Source organism: Cebidichthys violaceus, unplaced genomic scaffold (genome assembly GCF_023349555.1).
Source record: "Cebidichthys violaceus isolate CVI_PGR_0920_01 unplaced genomic scaffold, fCebVio1.0.p SCAF_16, whole genome shotgun sequence".
Taxonomy (NCBI): Eukaryota; Metazoa; Chordata; class Actinopteri; order Perciformes; family Stichaeidae; genus Cebidichthys; species Cebidichthys violaceus.
In genome coordinates this window covers 3,623,550-3,642,729 of record NW_027176329.1, presented here as the reverse complement: position 1 = coordinate 3,642,729, position 19,180 = coordinate 3,623,550, and the positions used below count along the sequence as shown (strand labels likewise).

The 19,180-nt window shown below is 42.3% G+C and overlaps 1 protein-coding gene across 1 annotated transcript in view; it reads left to right on the top strand.

Annotated features, from left to right (window-relative positions):
• Positions 1-405: 405 nt before the first annotated feature.
• si:ch211-57n23.4 (immunoglobulin superfamily DCC subclass member 3) overlaps positions 406-19,180 on the top strand; it is a 24,559-nt gene continuing 5,784 nt past the window's right edge. The window contains exons 1-7 of the mRNA XM_068710543.1: positions 406-454; positions 7,546-7,851; positions 9,619-9,763; positions 10,743-10,873; positions 11,183-11,320; positions 11,455-11,613; positions 18,021-18,186. Of these exons, the coding sequence (XP_068566644.1) occupies positions 406-454; positions 7,546-7,851; positions 9,619-9,763; positions 10,743-10,873; positions 11,183-11,320; positions 11,455-11,613; positions 18,021-18,186 (1,094 nt within the window). The remainder of the gene's footprint in view (positions 455-7,545; positions 7,852-9,618; positions 9,764-10,742; positions 10,874-11,182; positions 11,321-11,454; positions 11,614-18,020; positions 18,187-19,180) is intronic.

The following is a 19,180-nucleotide window of genomic DNA, read 5'->3' as shown; positions in this document are numbered from 1 at the left end:
CTCCCAGGCTGAGCCGTCACCGCGGGGCTGCCATTGGTTCACGGCAGACCAACCTGGAGCGGCCGGTGAAAGCTGCTGTATCAGTGTCCATTCACTGACAACAACGAGGCTGAATAACTAATGAGCTCTGTCCGAGCTGAAAGTGTGGTCCTCTCTATTCTCAGAGTAGCTTTGAACATGACCAGCAGCCTTCCGTGGCCCAGACGCTGGACCAGGGAACCTAAAGAATAGCAATGCTTTCATGAAAAACAATAACAATTGTAGCTTTATCACCAAAGAAGATACACAGTACGAGGATACAGACACCTTTCCATTTGGATTACTTTTTTTATTTGTTTGATTTTTTAAGAGCTTCTAAGGGAAGAAGCTTTGACATCAAGAAGGTTGGAGCGAAGAAAACCAAAAATGAAAGCAAGACTCTTTCTCACCTGCCTGGCAACTCTCTGCTGTTTGAGTAAGTACAGTCTAGCTTCTACATTTAGTATGCTTGGTTCAGCTGTTGGAGAGTTCAGGATCAGAACTAGGGGGAACTTTGCCAAGTCCAGAGAGAGGATGCTGCTGCTCTTCCATCTGTTCTGTTGCTGCTTTGACTTTGACTTTCAGTAAACTGGAATTCAAAGGTATTAATGAAATCCATAATCATCCTCATAAACGTTTCCTCTTTGAAGGTCCTATTGTTTCTCATTGAATCAGTAAAATCAACAAGATCTGTGTTCCAACAGCGTTGTTACATCGCTCCTGTAATTGATGTTTCTGAAATTGCTGTAAATTGGAGAAACAAGCTTCTGCTCTGTCCTCATCTACTAATTCAGGTATTATTAATAAGGACTGAATGATCAGTTCCACTCTGTTCAGATGACTGGAAGCTTTTGTCAATATGTATATGACAATATGCAAATGAACTGACCATTGTGTCACTTTCTTACAAGTAAAACAGTGTAAGCAGAGGCCTATTGAATGGAAATAAATGTGGGGGTTGAGGTGTCCTCTAAATAACTCCTACAAATATGAATATATACTGGTCAAAACATTTCATTATCAATCTTGAATGAACATTAAAAGGTTCAAATTGAAGGCCATCAAAACACTGTTTGACAAAGCAAGAAAGTTCATTCTTGGACTTGAAGTTTTACAAATAACTGAATAAAAAGTCAAGATCCACTCACTACCTTTTTCTTGAGATTTCAACTGAGCAAACTTCACTGAGGAAGACTGTGAAGTGCAGCTGAAAGCTCCAGAAAAAGCTTGTGTGTAGATCTAGAGTTAAGATTCCATTTTTAACTGTTCAACTTGATCCAATTGTTTGCAACAGGGTTTCATTTGGTGAAGTGATACAGAAAATACTTTTTCTGTATGCATAATTCATTTCTGTACCCAGTTATTCATATGAATACATACATACATTTCAAACATTTAAAGAGCATTTCAGTAAGAATGGAATGCCTGACGGCCAGGTATCTACATGTTCTGAAGGCACAATTATCACATAACAAACATTTATAATAACCATATAACCATAACCATAATAACCCAGGAGGTTGTAGATGGGAAAAAAATGTTTTGTTCGAGAAAAACCGAGCAGCTTTGCATGAGAAGGGGAGCAATGCAGACGGTGTCCTTAGCTCAGACCACAGTACGGGGTTAGAGTTGGTGCCCTCTGACCTTTGGGAGGGGGTATGACTCTGGGTCGTCCCGGTCAGCAGAGCAGTCTGTGTGGGGGGTGCACAGACACAATAGGCCCCCTCAAGTCCTCAGTCTTCAGTGAGCTGACCTTCACACCCTCATCTCCATAACACTGTGCTCAGATTGAGACCTTATTAAAAATATGTGTGTGGAAGGTAATCCCCCTCCAGCTGCCCATGACCATGTCCCCGACAACCCTCCCCTGCCAGGGCTCCTCACTCAGACTCACACACACAGTGAACACGATGGAGGAGGCCTGCAAAACAACCCCTTGGTTTTAATCCACAGCAGGGACACAAAGGGCCTGTGGTGGCCGGCGTGTGACAGAAAAGAGGCAAACATCTCAATCCGTGGAGAGTTTAGGCTAATGCTAACAGGATTTGAGCCATGTAAAGATGCAGTTATGAGCCTGATGGGACCTCCTGTAGGCCCTCATCCAATTTTGACCTGAGGCGTTAACAAGCACACACTGCTTTGATGCAATGCAACTTGTATTAGTCCATTATACTTGTATTCATGTTTTTTGCATTACAGTTGATGTGTGAAATCTTCAATGCTTGTTTACACCCAGGGTGGACCTTAACATTCTAATGCCAGCTCTCTGTCCAGTGCCACAGAGTAGTCGCCAGTAGAACCATGACTGGGCAGCTTCTGATTCACCAGTAGTGGTAGTAACTGGTTAAACTGCTGGTTAGGGTTATTGACTTTATAACTATAAACTTTCCATAGTAAAGCTGTAATTTATTTTGATTTAAAAAAAAAAAAATCTGTGCTCCCATATAATTCATATAACTATGATTGTCCCATTAGATCACGTTTCATTTGTCCAACAGTGCTTCTCATAGTCTTGAGTCTCCGGGAGTCCTTTAGCTTGTGTCCTGCCAGGCTTTTGCTTTTAATGAGATCTCCCTAAAAAGAGTTGCTCTGTGAGTTGACACCTCACTGATTCAAACTGCAGGACAAACAAAGAGGCCTCCTCTCCATCACATTAGAGAGTATTGCTTATTGATCTGCCTGGCTGGTGGGGACCATGGTTATGGCCAGGCTTTTTAAATCTGCACTGACCATTAGAAATCAACCCCCAAATGCAGATGGGACGTCCTGGCCCAGGGGCCCAAGGCCAATATCAGTTTATGCATCGGTAAGCATGTTATCAGTCAGGAGAGGTACGTTGCTCTAAAAAGGCTGATCCCACACTGACCTGAATACCATTGTTTTCTTAATGAAAAATAGTCACTCTTCATATCTCATGATAGAAACCGTGTAAGGTTTACATTCTAGATATTTACACGATGAAGTTCTATGAGAATGTGTGAATAGGGCTTGGTGCTAAACCTTAATTTATCTTTGGTTCTGCTTTGAACTGAAATGTGTCCAAACCATAGATTTAAAAAAAACAAAAAAAAAACAGAAAGTTGTCATATTCATAATCCCTCTTGTGTTAGTCAGACAGATAGTTCCTGATTACAATCAGAAGTTTGCCAATCGTGGCTTTTTGTTAAAAAGGCGAAAAAAGTTTTTTTTTAGAAAGCAGAGATATTTCTCAAAAAACCTAAAGTAGTATTGTGTTGGTACTTTAACTTGGGTATTGTATCAGTACAGTACGAGCAGCCTAAAACTCTACCTGTCATCTGTTTAGAGTCATGAACACATTCATTCCTCAGATACACATTCATTCCTCAGATACACTCAGAAACATTGAACTTGACATACGACACCCAGTAAATGACCATCAGTTGACTTAAACAAAAGACCTTTGCAGACCTCCTACAGCTGAAAGAACTCGCCGTCTCCAAGCAAGGAGACTTTTACTCCCATGAGGAGGACAAAGGAGGAAGCCCCAGGCCATGGGTGTCATGCCTGCCCAGCCATCCCTATCTTCCAGCTCAGACCTTCAACTACACATTTATTGTTTAAACTGCTTCCTCCTCTGATACGGATATAAGAGAAGAAGAGGTCAGGGGCAGGAAAAATAACAAAGGGGACTATTAGAACTATTTGTTCATATTTAAATCAGTTATCATTTGCTCATATATGATGTCTGCAGATGTTTGCCTTAAATCCATAGGATATGAAGCTCCATCCCTAACCCAAAGTCTTAAAGCTTCAACCTTATTCTAACCTAATATTTCTCAGTTTCATTTTTCTTGTCATTCCTGGCTCAAACCCATACAGCCCTCCAAAGTTACCTTTTAAACTGATTTCTATATGGTGCTCAGGACCCCTCTCTCTTTCTCTGTACACTTTTTATGGGGGGGGGGGTAGATGGAAATCTGTGAACTTCAGGGGCCTCAGTCCCCCTAAACAATAGCAGTGGAGGGCTTGGGAGAGTAGCTCAGGCTGGACACAAGCTAACCCACCCGCCCACCCCCATCTACACATCCATCCTCCTCACCTCTGACTGTCTCATGACCCCTGAGGGGCTTGGGGTTACAAGCACATGGTGCTAGAGGGGGGAGGGGGGGAGGTGGGGGGTGGGGTTGTCCAGCAACCCCCCTCCCTTCAAAAAATCTCATTATAGTTCGTGCCTCATATTGAAAATAGTCCAATCTCTAATGCTATGCACTTAATCACGCCTCATGTGGGCCCAGCTTGTTGTCATGGAGAACATTTAACTCCTCCAGTCTGGAGTTGCCTTAATGCTTGTTGTGTAACTTTAGTCCTGACACACTCTCACCATCCTTCATCCATCTTGATGCACAGAGTCTCACTGGATTTGAGACTTCGAACTGAAAACAAGACTAGGGATTGATCCCATGTCAATGCCAATGTGTCAAGGCACAAATCCCGGAGGTAATCTCAACACTGTTATTGAGTTACAGGTTTTTTTTCATACACCTGTACAATCTAATGCAAGCCCATACAATTGCCCTTCAATGTTTATGAAGACAGTCCCACTTAGTTTCCGTTGACTCGATGGTCATTTCTGAAGCTGTACTTTGAGGTGCTGTTGTATTGGACTGCATTGTACTGAACGATGCTCCTATTTCTTTCACCCAAGCCTAAAAAGAATCAAGTTGAATTAACGCCTCTAGTTTTTACTTCTGAGATAATAGCTAAACAAAATAACAATATGTTCTGTTTAAGCAGAACGTGTGTTCTTAATCGTGCGCTGGCTGTAGACACTGTAATGTTTGGGCTTGGGGAATAACGGGATGCATGGAACGGCATTACGAAATAACAATACGAACAACGGTAACTGTTTTCAGTCAGTCTAATCTAAGAACAATATACTGCTGTGCACATTTGCACTCATGATACACAAAATAGCACTTTTTCGCACATTTGCTTTTGAGATAATGCAAAAGTAACAAAAAGTAACCAAGTTATGTCACTTTGATATTGTGATACTTTGATTAGGTTACTGACTACATTTGAACAGTGTGTATCAGAATAGATTTTTAAAATAACCATCCACACCCTTGTAATGTTGATGATCAAGAGTAGTCCAGGCACAGAAATAAGATGTTAATCTGCATTAGTGTTTTATGAACCAATACCCTCAAAGAGTCCGATGACAAAACCTTGTTTATGTAAATCAACTTACCGTGACCCTGGCCTTTCAGGCCTCACAGTTTGCAACACCATGTGTTTGATAACCGTGGCCACAGATTGGGATGCAGGTCCCCCCTGGGAGCGCTGAATTTCATTACCAGGCCAAAGGGATGGGAAGCTCAGGGGGGTTGCAGCGTTCTATCAGCCCAGATCCACTCTCAGCTGGCTGCATCTGCTGGGTGGGAGATCTCTCCTCAGCAGGAGGGCAGATGCTCATTTCTTGATGGGACACATCAGTGAAGCCAATCACACAGATCATGAAGAGAGGGAAAAGCTCTGCTGTATGTTCATTTGATCAACAACCTAGTCAGCATGAGTCATCGACCTTCTCATACCCAGAAGAATTACAGCCGAACAGGCGAACTTTGTGGTATTTGTAGGTACAACACCATGACACCTCTGTCCATACCATTCATCAGGTTTGGCCAACAGGAAGCAGTTTGGCTAAATATAGCTGCTGCGGAGGACATTTTATCCATGCTCACTGTGATTTATTGCATTTGCATGTGCGGATGTAAGACATGGTGGGGAGTAGTGAATTGATAAAGGGCCATATTTTCTCTTACTCTCTGGTGTTTAGGAGGACTCTGTCCATGCAGACACTTTGGGTTTTATTTGTCTAGGTTTTAAAATATCTCTCTCTGAGATGTCTGCCTCCACCCCAGTGCAATGGAGGTGATTCATTGTTTGTTTTTTTTATCTGTGGTGCTCACAACATTGAAAAATGACATTTGAAAAATTCAATAGTAAACATCTGATTCCAGAGTTGCTGTCCCTGTTTTGTGGGTTATGTCGACCAACCAGGTCTCTGGAAAGACATGTTACTGATGACATTTATATCAAATAGTTCAATGCTGTGAGCACAAGAAACCAAATGGCATTGTATTGATGTTGAGGCAAAAATCACAGAGAGATATTTTTATATATATATATAAATATATATATATATATATAAATATATATATATAAATATATATATATATATATACATATATATATATATATATATATATATATATATATATATATATACATATATATATATATACTGCATTTCAAAAGCTTGTGGTATCTGCATTGGTAGTTACCACTGAAGGCAATTGAGAAAATTTGTTTTTTGGGGGTTTTCAATAGAAAATAAAAATCAATGGAAATAGAAATACTAGAAATACATAATCAGTGTGCTGCTAATGATCTTCAACACATTAGCGAGCAGCATCAGCTGGCCTACAGAGTGGAAATTAACTTCACCTGCAACAGAAATGTACAAAGAAAATGACTTAAGCCAATCCAAACTTAAGTTCAGCTGCAAACCGCTGTGTGTGGGATGGGGTGCTTGACGGCGGCTGGACAACAATACATGTTGTGCTGCTTTACAGCTCAGTTGACCGAAAGGGTATATTTGATTGAACAGATGCAAGACTCCACAGTGACATTGATAAGGCATTGTGCAGGTTCAAGTGCAACTGCCATTGTTACTGCCTTGCAGCTTCGGAAAGCGGCTACCGCAAGGGTTCAAGGTTCTTTGCATATGAGGACATTAACACCAAAAAAGACTGAAAGAAAATGGGGAAGACAAGGTCACGCAGGGGAGGGGACAAGGGTGAGGAAGAGAGCCCTGGTGGCATGGGAAAGTCACCTCAGAGATGGCTCTGAAAGGCCGGGAAGGGACGGGAGGGGTGGAGGGGATGCATAAGAAGGGGCAGATGGTGCCTTTGGCTGCATGGTGGCTGATGGGAGTTTTTAGAGAGGTTACTGTGGGTTAGGCGCAAATAAGCATAGTCACAACACTATTGTCACAATTGGCCCCTTCCTTCAATGGAGGGTCTCCTAACTTGACCCCAGCAACCACTGCCAGTGTTCTCCTCCTCAGCTGGGTATTGTTGTTGCCCTCTCTGGCTGGATGGCTCGCTGGCATCCAGCCTCCAGCCTTCATTGTGGCTGGCCTTCACTTAAAGCGTTATAGGCCACTAAACCAAATGCACCATTAATCAAATTAGGTGGTTTCTGGTGTTGAGTGTGGTTTTTCCGGGCAATTCTGGTTGGGTACTCGGTGACTTGGTGTCCAACAGAGCCAGATGTATTTGCAACAAACAGCCAATGTGCTGTATAAGTGTAGACCCCAGCTATTGTTCTGATACCGCACCGTCCTCAGGTCCCTTTTGGATCAGAACTCTGGTCAACAAACATACATGTATGTCCATTGACTGAGGCTGGATATACAACAAGTTATCATTTCAAGTAAGCAGATAGTCGTACAGCCTTTCTCTGTCTGATAACCTGTCCTTCTCTTTCACCCGTCTGCAGGTGGCTGTTTGGCCTCGGAGCTGTCTTTCCTGCTGGAGCCAAGCGATGTGATCGCGGTGAGGGAACGCCCGCTCATGCTGGACTGTCAGGTGCAGGGCGAGGAGCCGTTCCTGGTCACGTGGCGTAAAAACGGGGTGACTTTACCCACCGGCCCGCGGGTTCAGGTGCTGGCAAATGGCACGCTGTTCATCCGGAGCTTCCAGAAACGCAGAGAGGGGAGTGACGCGGATATGGGCGAGTACGACTGCGCGGCCCAAAATCGCTACGGCATGCTGGTCAGCCGCAAGGCCAAAGTCCTTTTGGCATGTAAGTGTTTGATAGAGCAACACAGCACATTACTGTTACATCCTATAGAATTGTTATGTCATACAAGTACATGCACTTTAAAACAGTGTACTTATTACAAATGGACGGGAAGAAATATTGTCACTGGTTATCTTATTCCCTGATGAGCAAATGAGTTGAGTAGGAAATTTGAGAGGAAAAGAGGAAGTGATCGGCATTCAACAACGATGCATTATCAGTTCCTACAGCTACGTCAATGAGATATGGAAATCATAATTTGATTCTACATTGCTATTTATTCAGTTAACTATCCAATCATATTTTCTGTAAATCTTAATTTTTTTTTGGGAAATCCTGAGTGTATCGCTTGATTGATTATTGACCAATAAGTAGTCAAATGAAATATAACCTAGAAATACTGGAATCTGCCGATAAAACACCCACCATGTGTTTGTTTGTAACTGTAGAATGTCCTCAAAGCTAGTTGTGGCCCTTGTTGTAATAGTTTACTTAATTATATAACACAAGCGGTTATAGCTGGTGAGATGAAGTAACACATTTTTGGTTAGACTGCAAATTTACTAAAAGTGTTATGATTATTTTTCATAACCTGATTTTGGCCCCATCCAGTGATGTTTGTTGAAGCGTTTTGATAAAAAAAAATCCCGTATCACAGCTATCTATAAGAAGGAAAAGCTTCTTTGTACATCCTTTCCTGGTTTGTATGATATTATCATATCCTGTTGGAATGATAAAGATATAAGTTATATAAGTTATATATAAGTTGTTACCTTAAACTTTCTGGGGGTTTTGTTTTGTTATGATCTAGATTGTACTAAAAAAATCTAAACTGAATTTGATCAAAAGTCATTTCCTCAGGCATTGTAATGTCCTGCACTATCCACAGGCCATGAACCTGCACAGGCAGCGGAGGATATCACCACATGTTGGCCTTTCTCTGTCAAACATCCCACAGTCTTTGTTATAGATGATACTTCACACGGTGAACACCTCTGCATCATACTTGGCAACCCAAGCCCCCCTCGGATCTTATGATCCTTTGTTTGGAACAGGCGCCTTACAAAGCCTTTCACCAAAAACATACCGGCTTCATTACAGAAGACCTGTAAATTACTCTGCTCAGCACATGTAGGAGTGTACAGTAATGTACATGTGATGAACACACACACACACACACACACACACACACACACACACACACACACACACACACACACCTGCACTACTCGTACAACCTTCTCCTTCAGTCAGACCAATAAAAGCAGTTCTTCATGGTTAATCCAGGAGCATTTTAGCAAAGGTGGTCTTACTTCAATGCAATGTGTTGCCATGGTAATGCTTTCTCATTTCCAGAACCCCCCTTTGTGGTATACACCCATATTGATTATGGCCACGAGGTAATTAGGAATCCTGTGTGTGTGTGTGTGTGTGTGTGTGTGTAAATCCTACTAATCATCTCCACCAATATGCTCCAGAAACACTGGATCTTCTACTTCTCATAATGTGACCTCTAGTATCTTTTTGTTAGACCTTCCCTGTCCAGTAAACTCCCACCTCTACAAACACTCACCCACTCACTCAACCACAGTTCATCGTTATGATGTCATCAGGGTTATCTCCAGAGACATTATAGCCTATACTAAAAACATTAAGCAGTGGCAGCCTCGACTGGTAAACTGATCATCATGTCATGTCGTGCAATGTTTCAAAATAGCATCCATGTTCAGTGTCTGATTAAGGCTGATCTTTGTGCGGCTTGCTCCTCAGCCCTTCCAAAGTTCCACACCCACCCTCTGTCCATGTCCGTGGACGAGGGAGGCGTAGCTCGCTTCCAGTGTCAAATCAACGGAGTGCCTGAGGCCAACATCACCTGGGAGAGAGACAGAGTACCACTCAACACCACCGACAACAGGTAACCCCATACACACTGCTACCGTACCAACTCAACTGTCAACATGTCTCAAACACTGCAATATGTGACAGCTACACATATCTATATCCTTCTAACTACTATCAGATTCTGCCCCACCTATTGTTTCTATTTTTGGGAAGTTAAGGCTTATGCTGCATTCAAATGGAATCAGGCAGATATCGTTTGAGTGAATGAGAGCAGGAGGGTAAAAATAGGTGAGGCCGGCAGAGAATACCGGCAGCGGTACAGAATTGCCGTCCAAAGTTAAATTATGTGATCTTTTTTTGTCGTCCTCAGCAACATAATCTACACCTGGATGTGCCATAGCTCAGAATGTTAGGAGACGGTTGCATCTTATAACTTCACGCATTACTAGAATAATTACATAAAATGGTAGACTCAAAGTTATTTTGTTTAATATATTCTATTTCTCCATCACACGTCTTCATGCGTCATTCATTTTGCCGTCCTGCCATTCCGACTGTTAGCAGCATTTTAGCATCACAATATCCATAAAAACTTAAAAACTTGAAACCACTGCTGCAGTGTAATCCAGATCTCCACTGTCCAATGAACAACAGTTTCCACTTATCACATGCATAGTGTCATTTCAAATTAAACTTCCAACGGAGCTTAGTTTTTAGGTTTACATATAAAAAAAAAAAGTACGTAAGTTACATCATAAAACTATTGTTAAATAAGTCGATGCTGATTTGGTTTCACATGGGTGGACATGAACAGCAGTGTGAAAAGTCCAGAGTCTGTTTCACCCGTCCACAACCTTTTGCCACTCTCAAGATTTTCTCTCTGTTTATACTACGTCAGCGGCTCAGATTTCTAATACTGACGCCTGTGTGTTACTTTTCATGACAAGATAGGTTAAACGTATTTCCATGGCGTCATGTATGGGACATATACTGTATATACAAATGTCTTAAACATGTTTTTACCTGCACACATACCTCTCCTCCCTGTCCAGATACACTCTCCTGCCAATGGGTATTCTCCAGGTGACAGGCGTGAGGCAGGTGGATGCAGGGGTTTTCCGCTGTGTCGCCACCAACCCCGCCAACACCCGCTTCAGCCACGAGGCCATGCTCAACATCACCGGTAGGTGGACACACATGTAGCATATAAAGAGCTCTGTGGAGTGAACAAGGGTCAGTTATTCTATTCCCTCTGGCTCTAGCTACGTTATTCATTCCTGCATGTATTTTATATATATATATATATATATATATATATATGGAATGTGTCGATGTGCCTGTAGAGGTAATTGTCGTAACCGTATCTCAGATTTTTTTTTGCCAACACAACAATGTTCCCATACATCAGTCCTCGACTGAAACAGAAATTGCTTTTATCCCAAAATGGAGGCTTTTACAACTCATCACTTTTTGTTTTCCGTCATCCTCTCAGGTGGAGCTCCCAGAACCTACAAGGAGCCATTCATCTTGTCAGGACCCCAGAATCTGACCATCACCATCCATCAGACGGCCATCTTGGAGTGCATCGCCACAGGAAACCCAAGGCCCATTGTTTCCTGGAGCAGGCTAGGTACCACTGGACATTTCTGATAGACTGTCGATGTACTTGATTGGAGGAGAATTAACGATGTGCAATTTTAAGCATGTTTTAGTTTTTATTTCACAAACCATCTCTGAATGTCTCTGCGTCTGCGTGTCCATCAGACGGACGCTCCATTGGAGTGGAGGGTATCCAGGTTCTGGGGACCGGGAACCTGATGATCTCAGATGTTTCCCTGCAGCACTCTGGTGTGTATGTGTGTGCTGCCAATCGGCCCGGCACCAGAATGAGACGTACTGCACTCGGACGACTCGTCGTACAAGGTGAGGCCATGCAGAGACATACTGCTCAAGTGTTATTTAAGTAATTGCATAACGCCTGCAGATTTACAATTCTGGGATTCATTTATACCAGACTTAGCCTTAAAAAGATCCATCATATGTGGAACACTACCAGTGTTGGACAATACATAGAACATGGACAGGAGATGCAGCTTGAACCTGAACTTTTCTCAACCATGATACAGATCTTTACACATAAAGATCTTTATGTACCATGTCTGTTCATGAAGTCTTTGACCGCGTCGTGAGCTAGCTTAGCAACATTTTGGTTAGCCAGCACTGTTTGACCGCCGTGTGTGTTCTTAGCAGAAATGCCGGTGACGTTTCACGAATCACGAGTCTTTGTAATAGAACATTCTTCAATTTGATCGTGAATGTATTTGTAGAGATATTCAGTTGTTGTGTGTATCTAGCCAAACAGCTACGCGCTAGCGTCAGTGTAATACAGCAGCTAGGTGAGGCCGTGCTCGTGATTGGATGGCAAGGGTTTATGATCATCACTGTGCAGACTCTGGCTCCAAATGACTTTCAAATTTCAAGATATCAGCGCCAGTATAGGGGATGTGTGTGTTCACTTCTGGACAGCGGGAGGAAGTGGAGACGCGCCATCTATCCTTATATACAGTCTATGTACTACACAGAGAAGAAAGTGATGAAAGCTCAAATGTTGGATTGTTCTTTTAATACAAAAACACATTAGTGCAGGGCATGATGCCTTCAGGGAAGGGAGGGCTGAGTGAGGATGAATTAAAGATAAATTAGTTTGAATTACACATTACCATATCAAAACTGTCATGTCATCATACTGTACACACTGTTCTGTGAATTGACAGTCTGATATGGATGCATCCTGTCTAGAAAACCTGACAACGTTGCAGCCTTTGTTTACTAGGCGTGTGTGTGCACTTGATCACATTAACTGTCGGTGGTGGTGAGGGGAAAGGAAGGAAAGGGTCAATAGCAAAGCTCCACCCTTTCCTTCTCACCTTTGCCCCGGCTTGTTAAGTGGGGGTGGAGGCTGGGAGCATTGGCCAGCTGTGCGGTGGTGAAACTACCGGTGTGAGACCCATCCCCACCTCAACCACATGCACACCCCTCGCAGTTCCTTTATAACAATTAAGCACCAACACCAGTGTTCAGCTGTGTGTGTCTGTGGGAGGAGGGGCTCTCTATGACGTGGCTCGTCCATCACCCTGCAGATGTCCATATATATCACTTCTAATTCTCACAGTCAATAGCTGTGTTTTAATTAGCTGTCCTGAGGCCAGCTCAAATAGCAGCTCCCAGAGCGTTAGAGTGCACACAAGACAGAAACAAGAAGAGTGTTAAGGTGTTTGTAAGTACCAGGCTCTGGTTTCTCTGTTTGTTGTAAGTCATGGGAGTGACCTTTGGTTAGCAGAAAGGTTGAAACACTTTGAAAACTATAAAACATATACACATCCCTAAACACATCCAGTGTCTACAGACAGACAGTGACTACATTCGTACATAACGTACATTCACACCAGTTCATACATTTTTACATCATTTTTTTACTTACAACAAAATGAAGCAAAAATGACAACATATCTGTTCTTACTTAAGTGAAGGATCGAAGTAGGTATTTCACTACTGTACAACATATTCGACATGCAGTGACAAGATCACTCTTACTAACTCTGTATTTCCCTTCAATAAAGTTGGGGGGCTTGTGTGAGAGAGAGAGACAGATTCAAAATAGAATGGTCACAATCTTTTAGTCTTCAGTATGGGGTCAAACACCAAAGCATCCTACATTTCCCATAATGCAACTATTAGCATATATTTATTATACCCTCCCTACCGATTAAATGTCAAGACCTCTCGAACTATATGCCTACACTTGAGTTATGAATTATTAGTCTGCAAAACCAAGTTGAGATAACCTTAATGACATCGTCAGGCTTATTTTTTCCGACTTTGTTAAGCTGCTCCAGATGAATACAATATATAATATGAGCGGTAACCAGGCCGAGCGCTCCCCATGACCAGTAAATTGAGCTTCATGTGTGAAGTTGTTGATGTGCTCCTTTTACAATTCTAAAGCAGACTTTTGTTGCTGCTCATCTCTAGTGACCTCCTCAGTCTGTAAACACGTTTAAGACGGCTGCTATGGTCAAACTAGGTTGTATAGTGTAGTATAAGTATAGTGTATGCTCTATACTGTAACTTCTGACATGTAAACCAAAAGAAAGAGCTGAAGCACATTTCATTCTTGCATTCTCAATTACCACCAATCTATATTCATATAATTAAGCTTTACCGTCATCCATCCATCTCTCTGTTCTTGTTGCGTCCGACTCGTTGAGCAGATCGATGCTCTCCCTGTCACTCTCTCACGGTGATTGGCAGTGCCTCTGATGTAGAGGAGGGGAGCAGAGCCAGATCCCTAATATATTCATTCATTTATTGATCAATTGGCTCTCCTTTTGGGGTTTGGGAGAGAACAACAGCTTAAGGCTTTGGTCATCTGGGAGCATGACCACCCACACAGTCCTCATTCAATGTCCTCGTTCTGCAGCGGTGCATCCAAAATTAGATTTTTACAATAAAGCTGTTTTACAATGCCCAGTCATAATTAGGTGAGATGAATCTGATTCCTTTAAGAACACTGGGTCATTTTCAGAAATACTGTTCAAATCACCGTGTGCATTGTATGTCATTTTGATTGTGACAACATCATATTGCAGTTCATGTCATATTATGTCTTGTATGGTGGCACATATGGGATAAAACATGACTTTATATAGCTATTCCTATATGCTGGAAGTGTGTTTAACATGTACGGACTACGATAAGTTTCAACAGGATTCAGATCTTGTGAAATGATGCTTTCAAATGTGCAGGAAAAAAAGTGTAGTCGTAGGAAAAAAAAAGAAGAATACCTAAATATAAACGGTGAGGTTACACAAAGAGACCATCTGAGTACACATTCACAGCAGAAAACTGTGCAACACTAACGTTAGATATGCATGGATACAAAACCATTGATTTGTGCACATTTTATACAATTTTACTTATCTTTTCTTTACGTTCACAAACTTATGTTTTTTTTTATTGAGTATTCAAAGGGGGATTTACAACCACAGGCTTTGCAATTATTCCGGAACATCACTTCACAGACTCTAAATCTTATTTGAGCTCATGGTCCAATAGAAAGATAATTCTAAATCTATAAATCATGATCTTTTTGCAAAAAATTTCTTCCATTTTTGCAATTAGGCATAATAAAACAACAAGAACATGTTTGTTCTGCGTGTCGTCTTTTGTCACGGTCAAATCCTCCAGTGCAGAGACGCTGTGAAGACTCACAGTGAAGGTGAATGTTTTCGTTGTCCAGCTGAAGTCAAGTTCGGTGGGAACCAGTGAGACTGGTTTGTCTGAGTTTGTCGTGTGAAGGTTAGCAGAGGTCTGTCTGTCTGTGAGTGTGTGTGAGTGTGTGTGTCCACGGTCATGGTCACAATGAAGGGACAAAGAAGACAACATACAAAGAGACAAAAAAAAATGGAGGCCAGCTAGACGGTCAATGCAGGGCGCGAGGTGCCGGAGGGGGGGTCCAAGGGGAATTAATGACCTGCGACCTCTGACCCCTGACCTCGACAGGAGGATGCAGAGGGGCGTATGTGTGTGAAAACGGTTGGAGTGAGGGAGGATAGGGAGGTGGATGGAGAAAGGAGGTGTGGTCTCAGGGTAAATTAGGAGCAGGAAGATGAATAGCATCCCGGCGGAGGGGTCATGGCAACCAGGGTGTCACCACGGAGAGGGAGACACAAAGGATGGACAGCCATTTTAGCGGATGGTGCGTTAAATACGCCCATCCCCTCCCTCCTTCCTCCTCATTTTTCTTGACCCGTTTTGCAGACGAGATGAGCAGCAGATCTTTTATCATGCAGATCCCAGCGAGGGCCTCAATGCACTTCTCACATATGATGTCAACATCAGCTAAAACACTCCTAAGTGTCACGCTGAGCCACATAACCTCTTTCCCAAAATGTGTTGAAAAATCCATTCAAATAGGAATGGATGGCGAGGCTGGTGTGGTTGTTGTTACAAACAAATATGAACACTACAGGTACTTCACTTAAGTATTTATATTTCATGTTACTTCATACTCCACTTAATCTTTAATTTGAATATTTATCAGAAAGCTGTACTGGTTTGGATTTTACATACAAAACACATGATCATCCTCCAAGTAAAATAATAGTCATATAATAATATAACTGCAACTGTTACTGGATTACATTGTTGTTTCCAGTTAACGTCCTTGGAAATAGTCATGAAGTTATGAAGGACCTTTAAAATGAACAGTATTACACATTCAAATACTCTTTGCAGCTTAGTGCAATACTATTTAGAACCTCTAATAGAGTACCTCTTGGAGTACTTTCATTTATTAGTATATAAATACATCCACTGCCCCCCCCCCCCCTCCACCTAAATATAGAAGAAAACAAACAAACGTAAAAAGAGGTTGCGAGGTGAGGTGAAACTCAAGGTCAACAGAATCCCGATCAATACAGAGTATGGATCGGCTGATGAACGCTCAGCTGAGGGTCTGACACCTTCTAACATGATGGTGGGACAGCTGAACAGATGAATGGGTGGACAGCTAGCGCCCCCCCCCCCCCCCCCCCCCCCCCCCCCAAGAGATAATGAGCACACACACACACACACACACAGCGAATGAAGGAAACTATGCCTTCAGCAGGATTTTGTATTATATGTGCTGGTGTAAACTGTCTTGACATATAATCCATTATGGCCAAACTGCATTACAATGTAGTTTTGGTTCAGAAACCCCAAAAAACTGACAGCACCACGTCTTCACCCCACCAGGTCTACATTTGCTCCTGTGATGGTATAACACAACAACCACACACACACACCTACAGTGTCATTTCATTCTGTTGTCTCCTTCACGGGTTCGTTTGAACTCTTTAGCTCGGATTAACTGAGAGCTGGTTCTGATAAAAATGCTCAATAGACCGATGGAAGAAAGAAAACTGCAGTGATGAATGTGTCCTTATTGAAATGGTCATCTTGATGACCCCCCCCCCCCCCCCCCCCCCCCCACACACACACACACACACACACACACACACACACCCCCAGCTCATGGATGGATGGGTGGGGGGTGGCGGGTCACACAGGGTGTTGAGGTCAATAGATCAATGAGATGCTGAGCGTGGGCTGAAGTGGGAGGGGCTTTAGGACTTAAGGAGTGCTGTCCATATCCCAGCATAATGTCTATTGTGCCTCTAGTATTGAACTGGGTGTCAGGAGGAGCAGTCAACCCTGCATCTAGACAGCCGAGGACTGGCTGGGGTCAGCAGTCTGTGTGTGTGTGTGTGTGTGTGTGTGTGTGTGTGTGTGTGTGTGTGTGTGTGTGTGTGTGTGTGTGTATTATAAAGGGACCTGACTATCCTTTGGGGTTTGGAGAGACCTCCACGACATATGAAGTTAAAGCACAGACTGTGTTTCTGACGGGTCTGAGGAGGTTTTCAATGTTATATTTTCATTTTATCTGGGTGTTGTTTTTTAATTCCATACCACACTTATTCTGTTCTGCTAAGAACATGATTACATAATTAATAGATGTACACACATCTATTAACACAGAATTCCTGAAAGCTATCAGCCGTGCAGTCTGTGGATGAGATGGATTGTATTCAGATCTGTTGATAACTTAACATGTAGCGTTGGATGTATTGTTATGGTACATTATAGCCCCAAGCTAAGAGATGCTGCCATTGTGATTTTTAAAGTCTGACCTGACGAATATTTTCTTTGCTAATTGCGATTCTTTCTAAGACCTAGAATTGACATCAAGGCTTTTTTTTTACCACCGTCCCAAAATATAGTAATTCTAGATGTTATCCTTTTCCTTAATTAGTGTCATATATGCTGGTTATTTGCATAAAAACACACAAGTCAAAATGATTATGAAATACATTATTGTATCTTTATTCTAATCCTTGCTTGGATTTAAAAAATGAGGTATTATACGCTGCTTAGAGCTAGTTTTAGTTAAACAGGTCATATTTCATCTCTAATATCTATTTTTCATTGCTCTCAAACAAACAACATGATTTATTCAAGTCGCTTGCCAAAAACTAGATTTTACATTCAATTTTAGTTGACTTTCATTCAATACTCATTTTGACTGGATAGAGCTTGACATGTGTAAAAAGTATTACAGAAGAATTGTCTCCACCAGGCCTCTTCGAAAGTATAACCCGATGTGTTATTTACATAAATGTATCCATGACATTGGTCATTGGCCATGGGGGGGCAGCGGGGTTTATGGAGAACCTGAGTCTGCTATGTAGATATATGTCTCACCTCCCTCCCTCTCTGCTTCTCCTCAGCTCCTCCTGAGTTCCTGCAGTGGCCACAGTCTGTGTCCAAACCAGCAGGGGGCAGCGCTGTGTTCACCTGCGTGGCCCAGGGCGTCCCAGAGCCTCACCTCATCTGGCTGAAGAACGGCAAGGTCCTGATGCCCGGACACAACGTCAAGCTGACCAACAACAACAGGTGGGTCACGCCACTGCTGACCTATGATGTAACTCTGGGACGTTTACCGGAAACTGAGGACAGGAATGTCTTCAGTCCCTCCACTCTTAGCTCTGCACACTCTTAGATGGCATCAGAGGTATTTGTGTTCCATAACTTTTCAACCATAATACTTTAGACCTGTTTCATAGTGATGAACAGAAACATAGTTCAATAGGAATGATAAGATGAGATAATCTAATATACGCTAATACCACATATATGGCATCTGTAGATATGCATTTTTTTAATAATAACAAATGTGTGCCACGGACCCCTGGGGGTCCTCAGACCCTTTACGAATCACTGGGTTAGACCCTGAACCCTTCTGATGATCCGTGTGTGGTCCATGATGGAGCAACTACATCAAATCAAACACACGATATCCATCGGAATATTACATTTTTATTTTGTGAATGATGACACGTTTGTATATCTATATTTAAATGATCTTGTATCCCAAATATTCTCTACAGCTGTTACAATATGCAGTCTAGTTACAAACATGTCCTGCATCCATTGTAACCACAGGTTTTGGTGTTGCTGTTGAGTGCTCTGATTATTGATATTGTTCTGTTTATTAAAGAAAATGAGCTTAGTGTTGTAGATGGAAAGTCCTTAGTTTCTCCCTTCTTATAACATATGATTGAAGGATTGTGCTGGAAGCAGGCCGGTCATTGAATTTTACGTAGAAACCATCCAGCTGTCCGATGCTACAATATTCTACCCTCACCCAGATGTGTTGAGTGATTGACTACATCTGTAAAAAGACACCTACCTTCATTTGGTCCTCGTCATTTTAATAGCATATTCCTAAACTTCCACTTTTTTAAATTCTCCCCATTGGAATGGGATGAACCTGTCGCATTAAAATAAAGTGAATCAACTTTCCACAAAGCAGACCTGGGGCTGTTGTGGCCCCTAATGATCTGGGACCAGTTTCCCAATGTGCCCAGCCTTGACCCGCAGTAGTAGA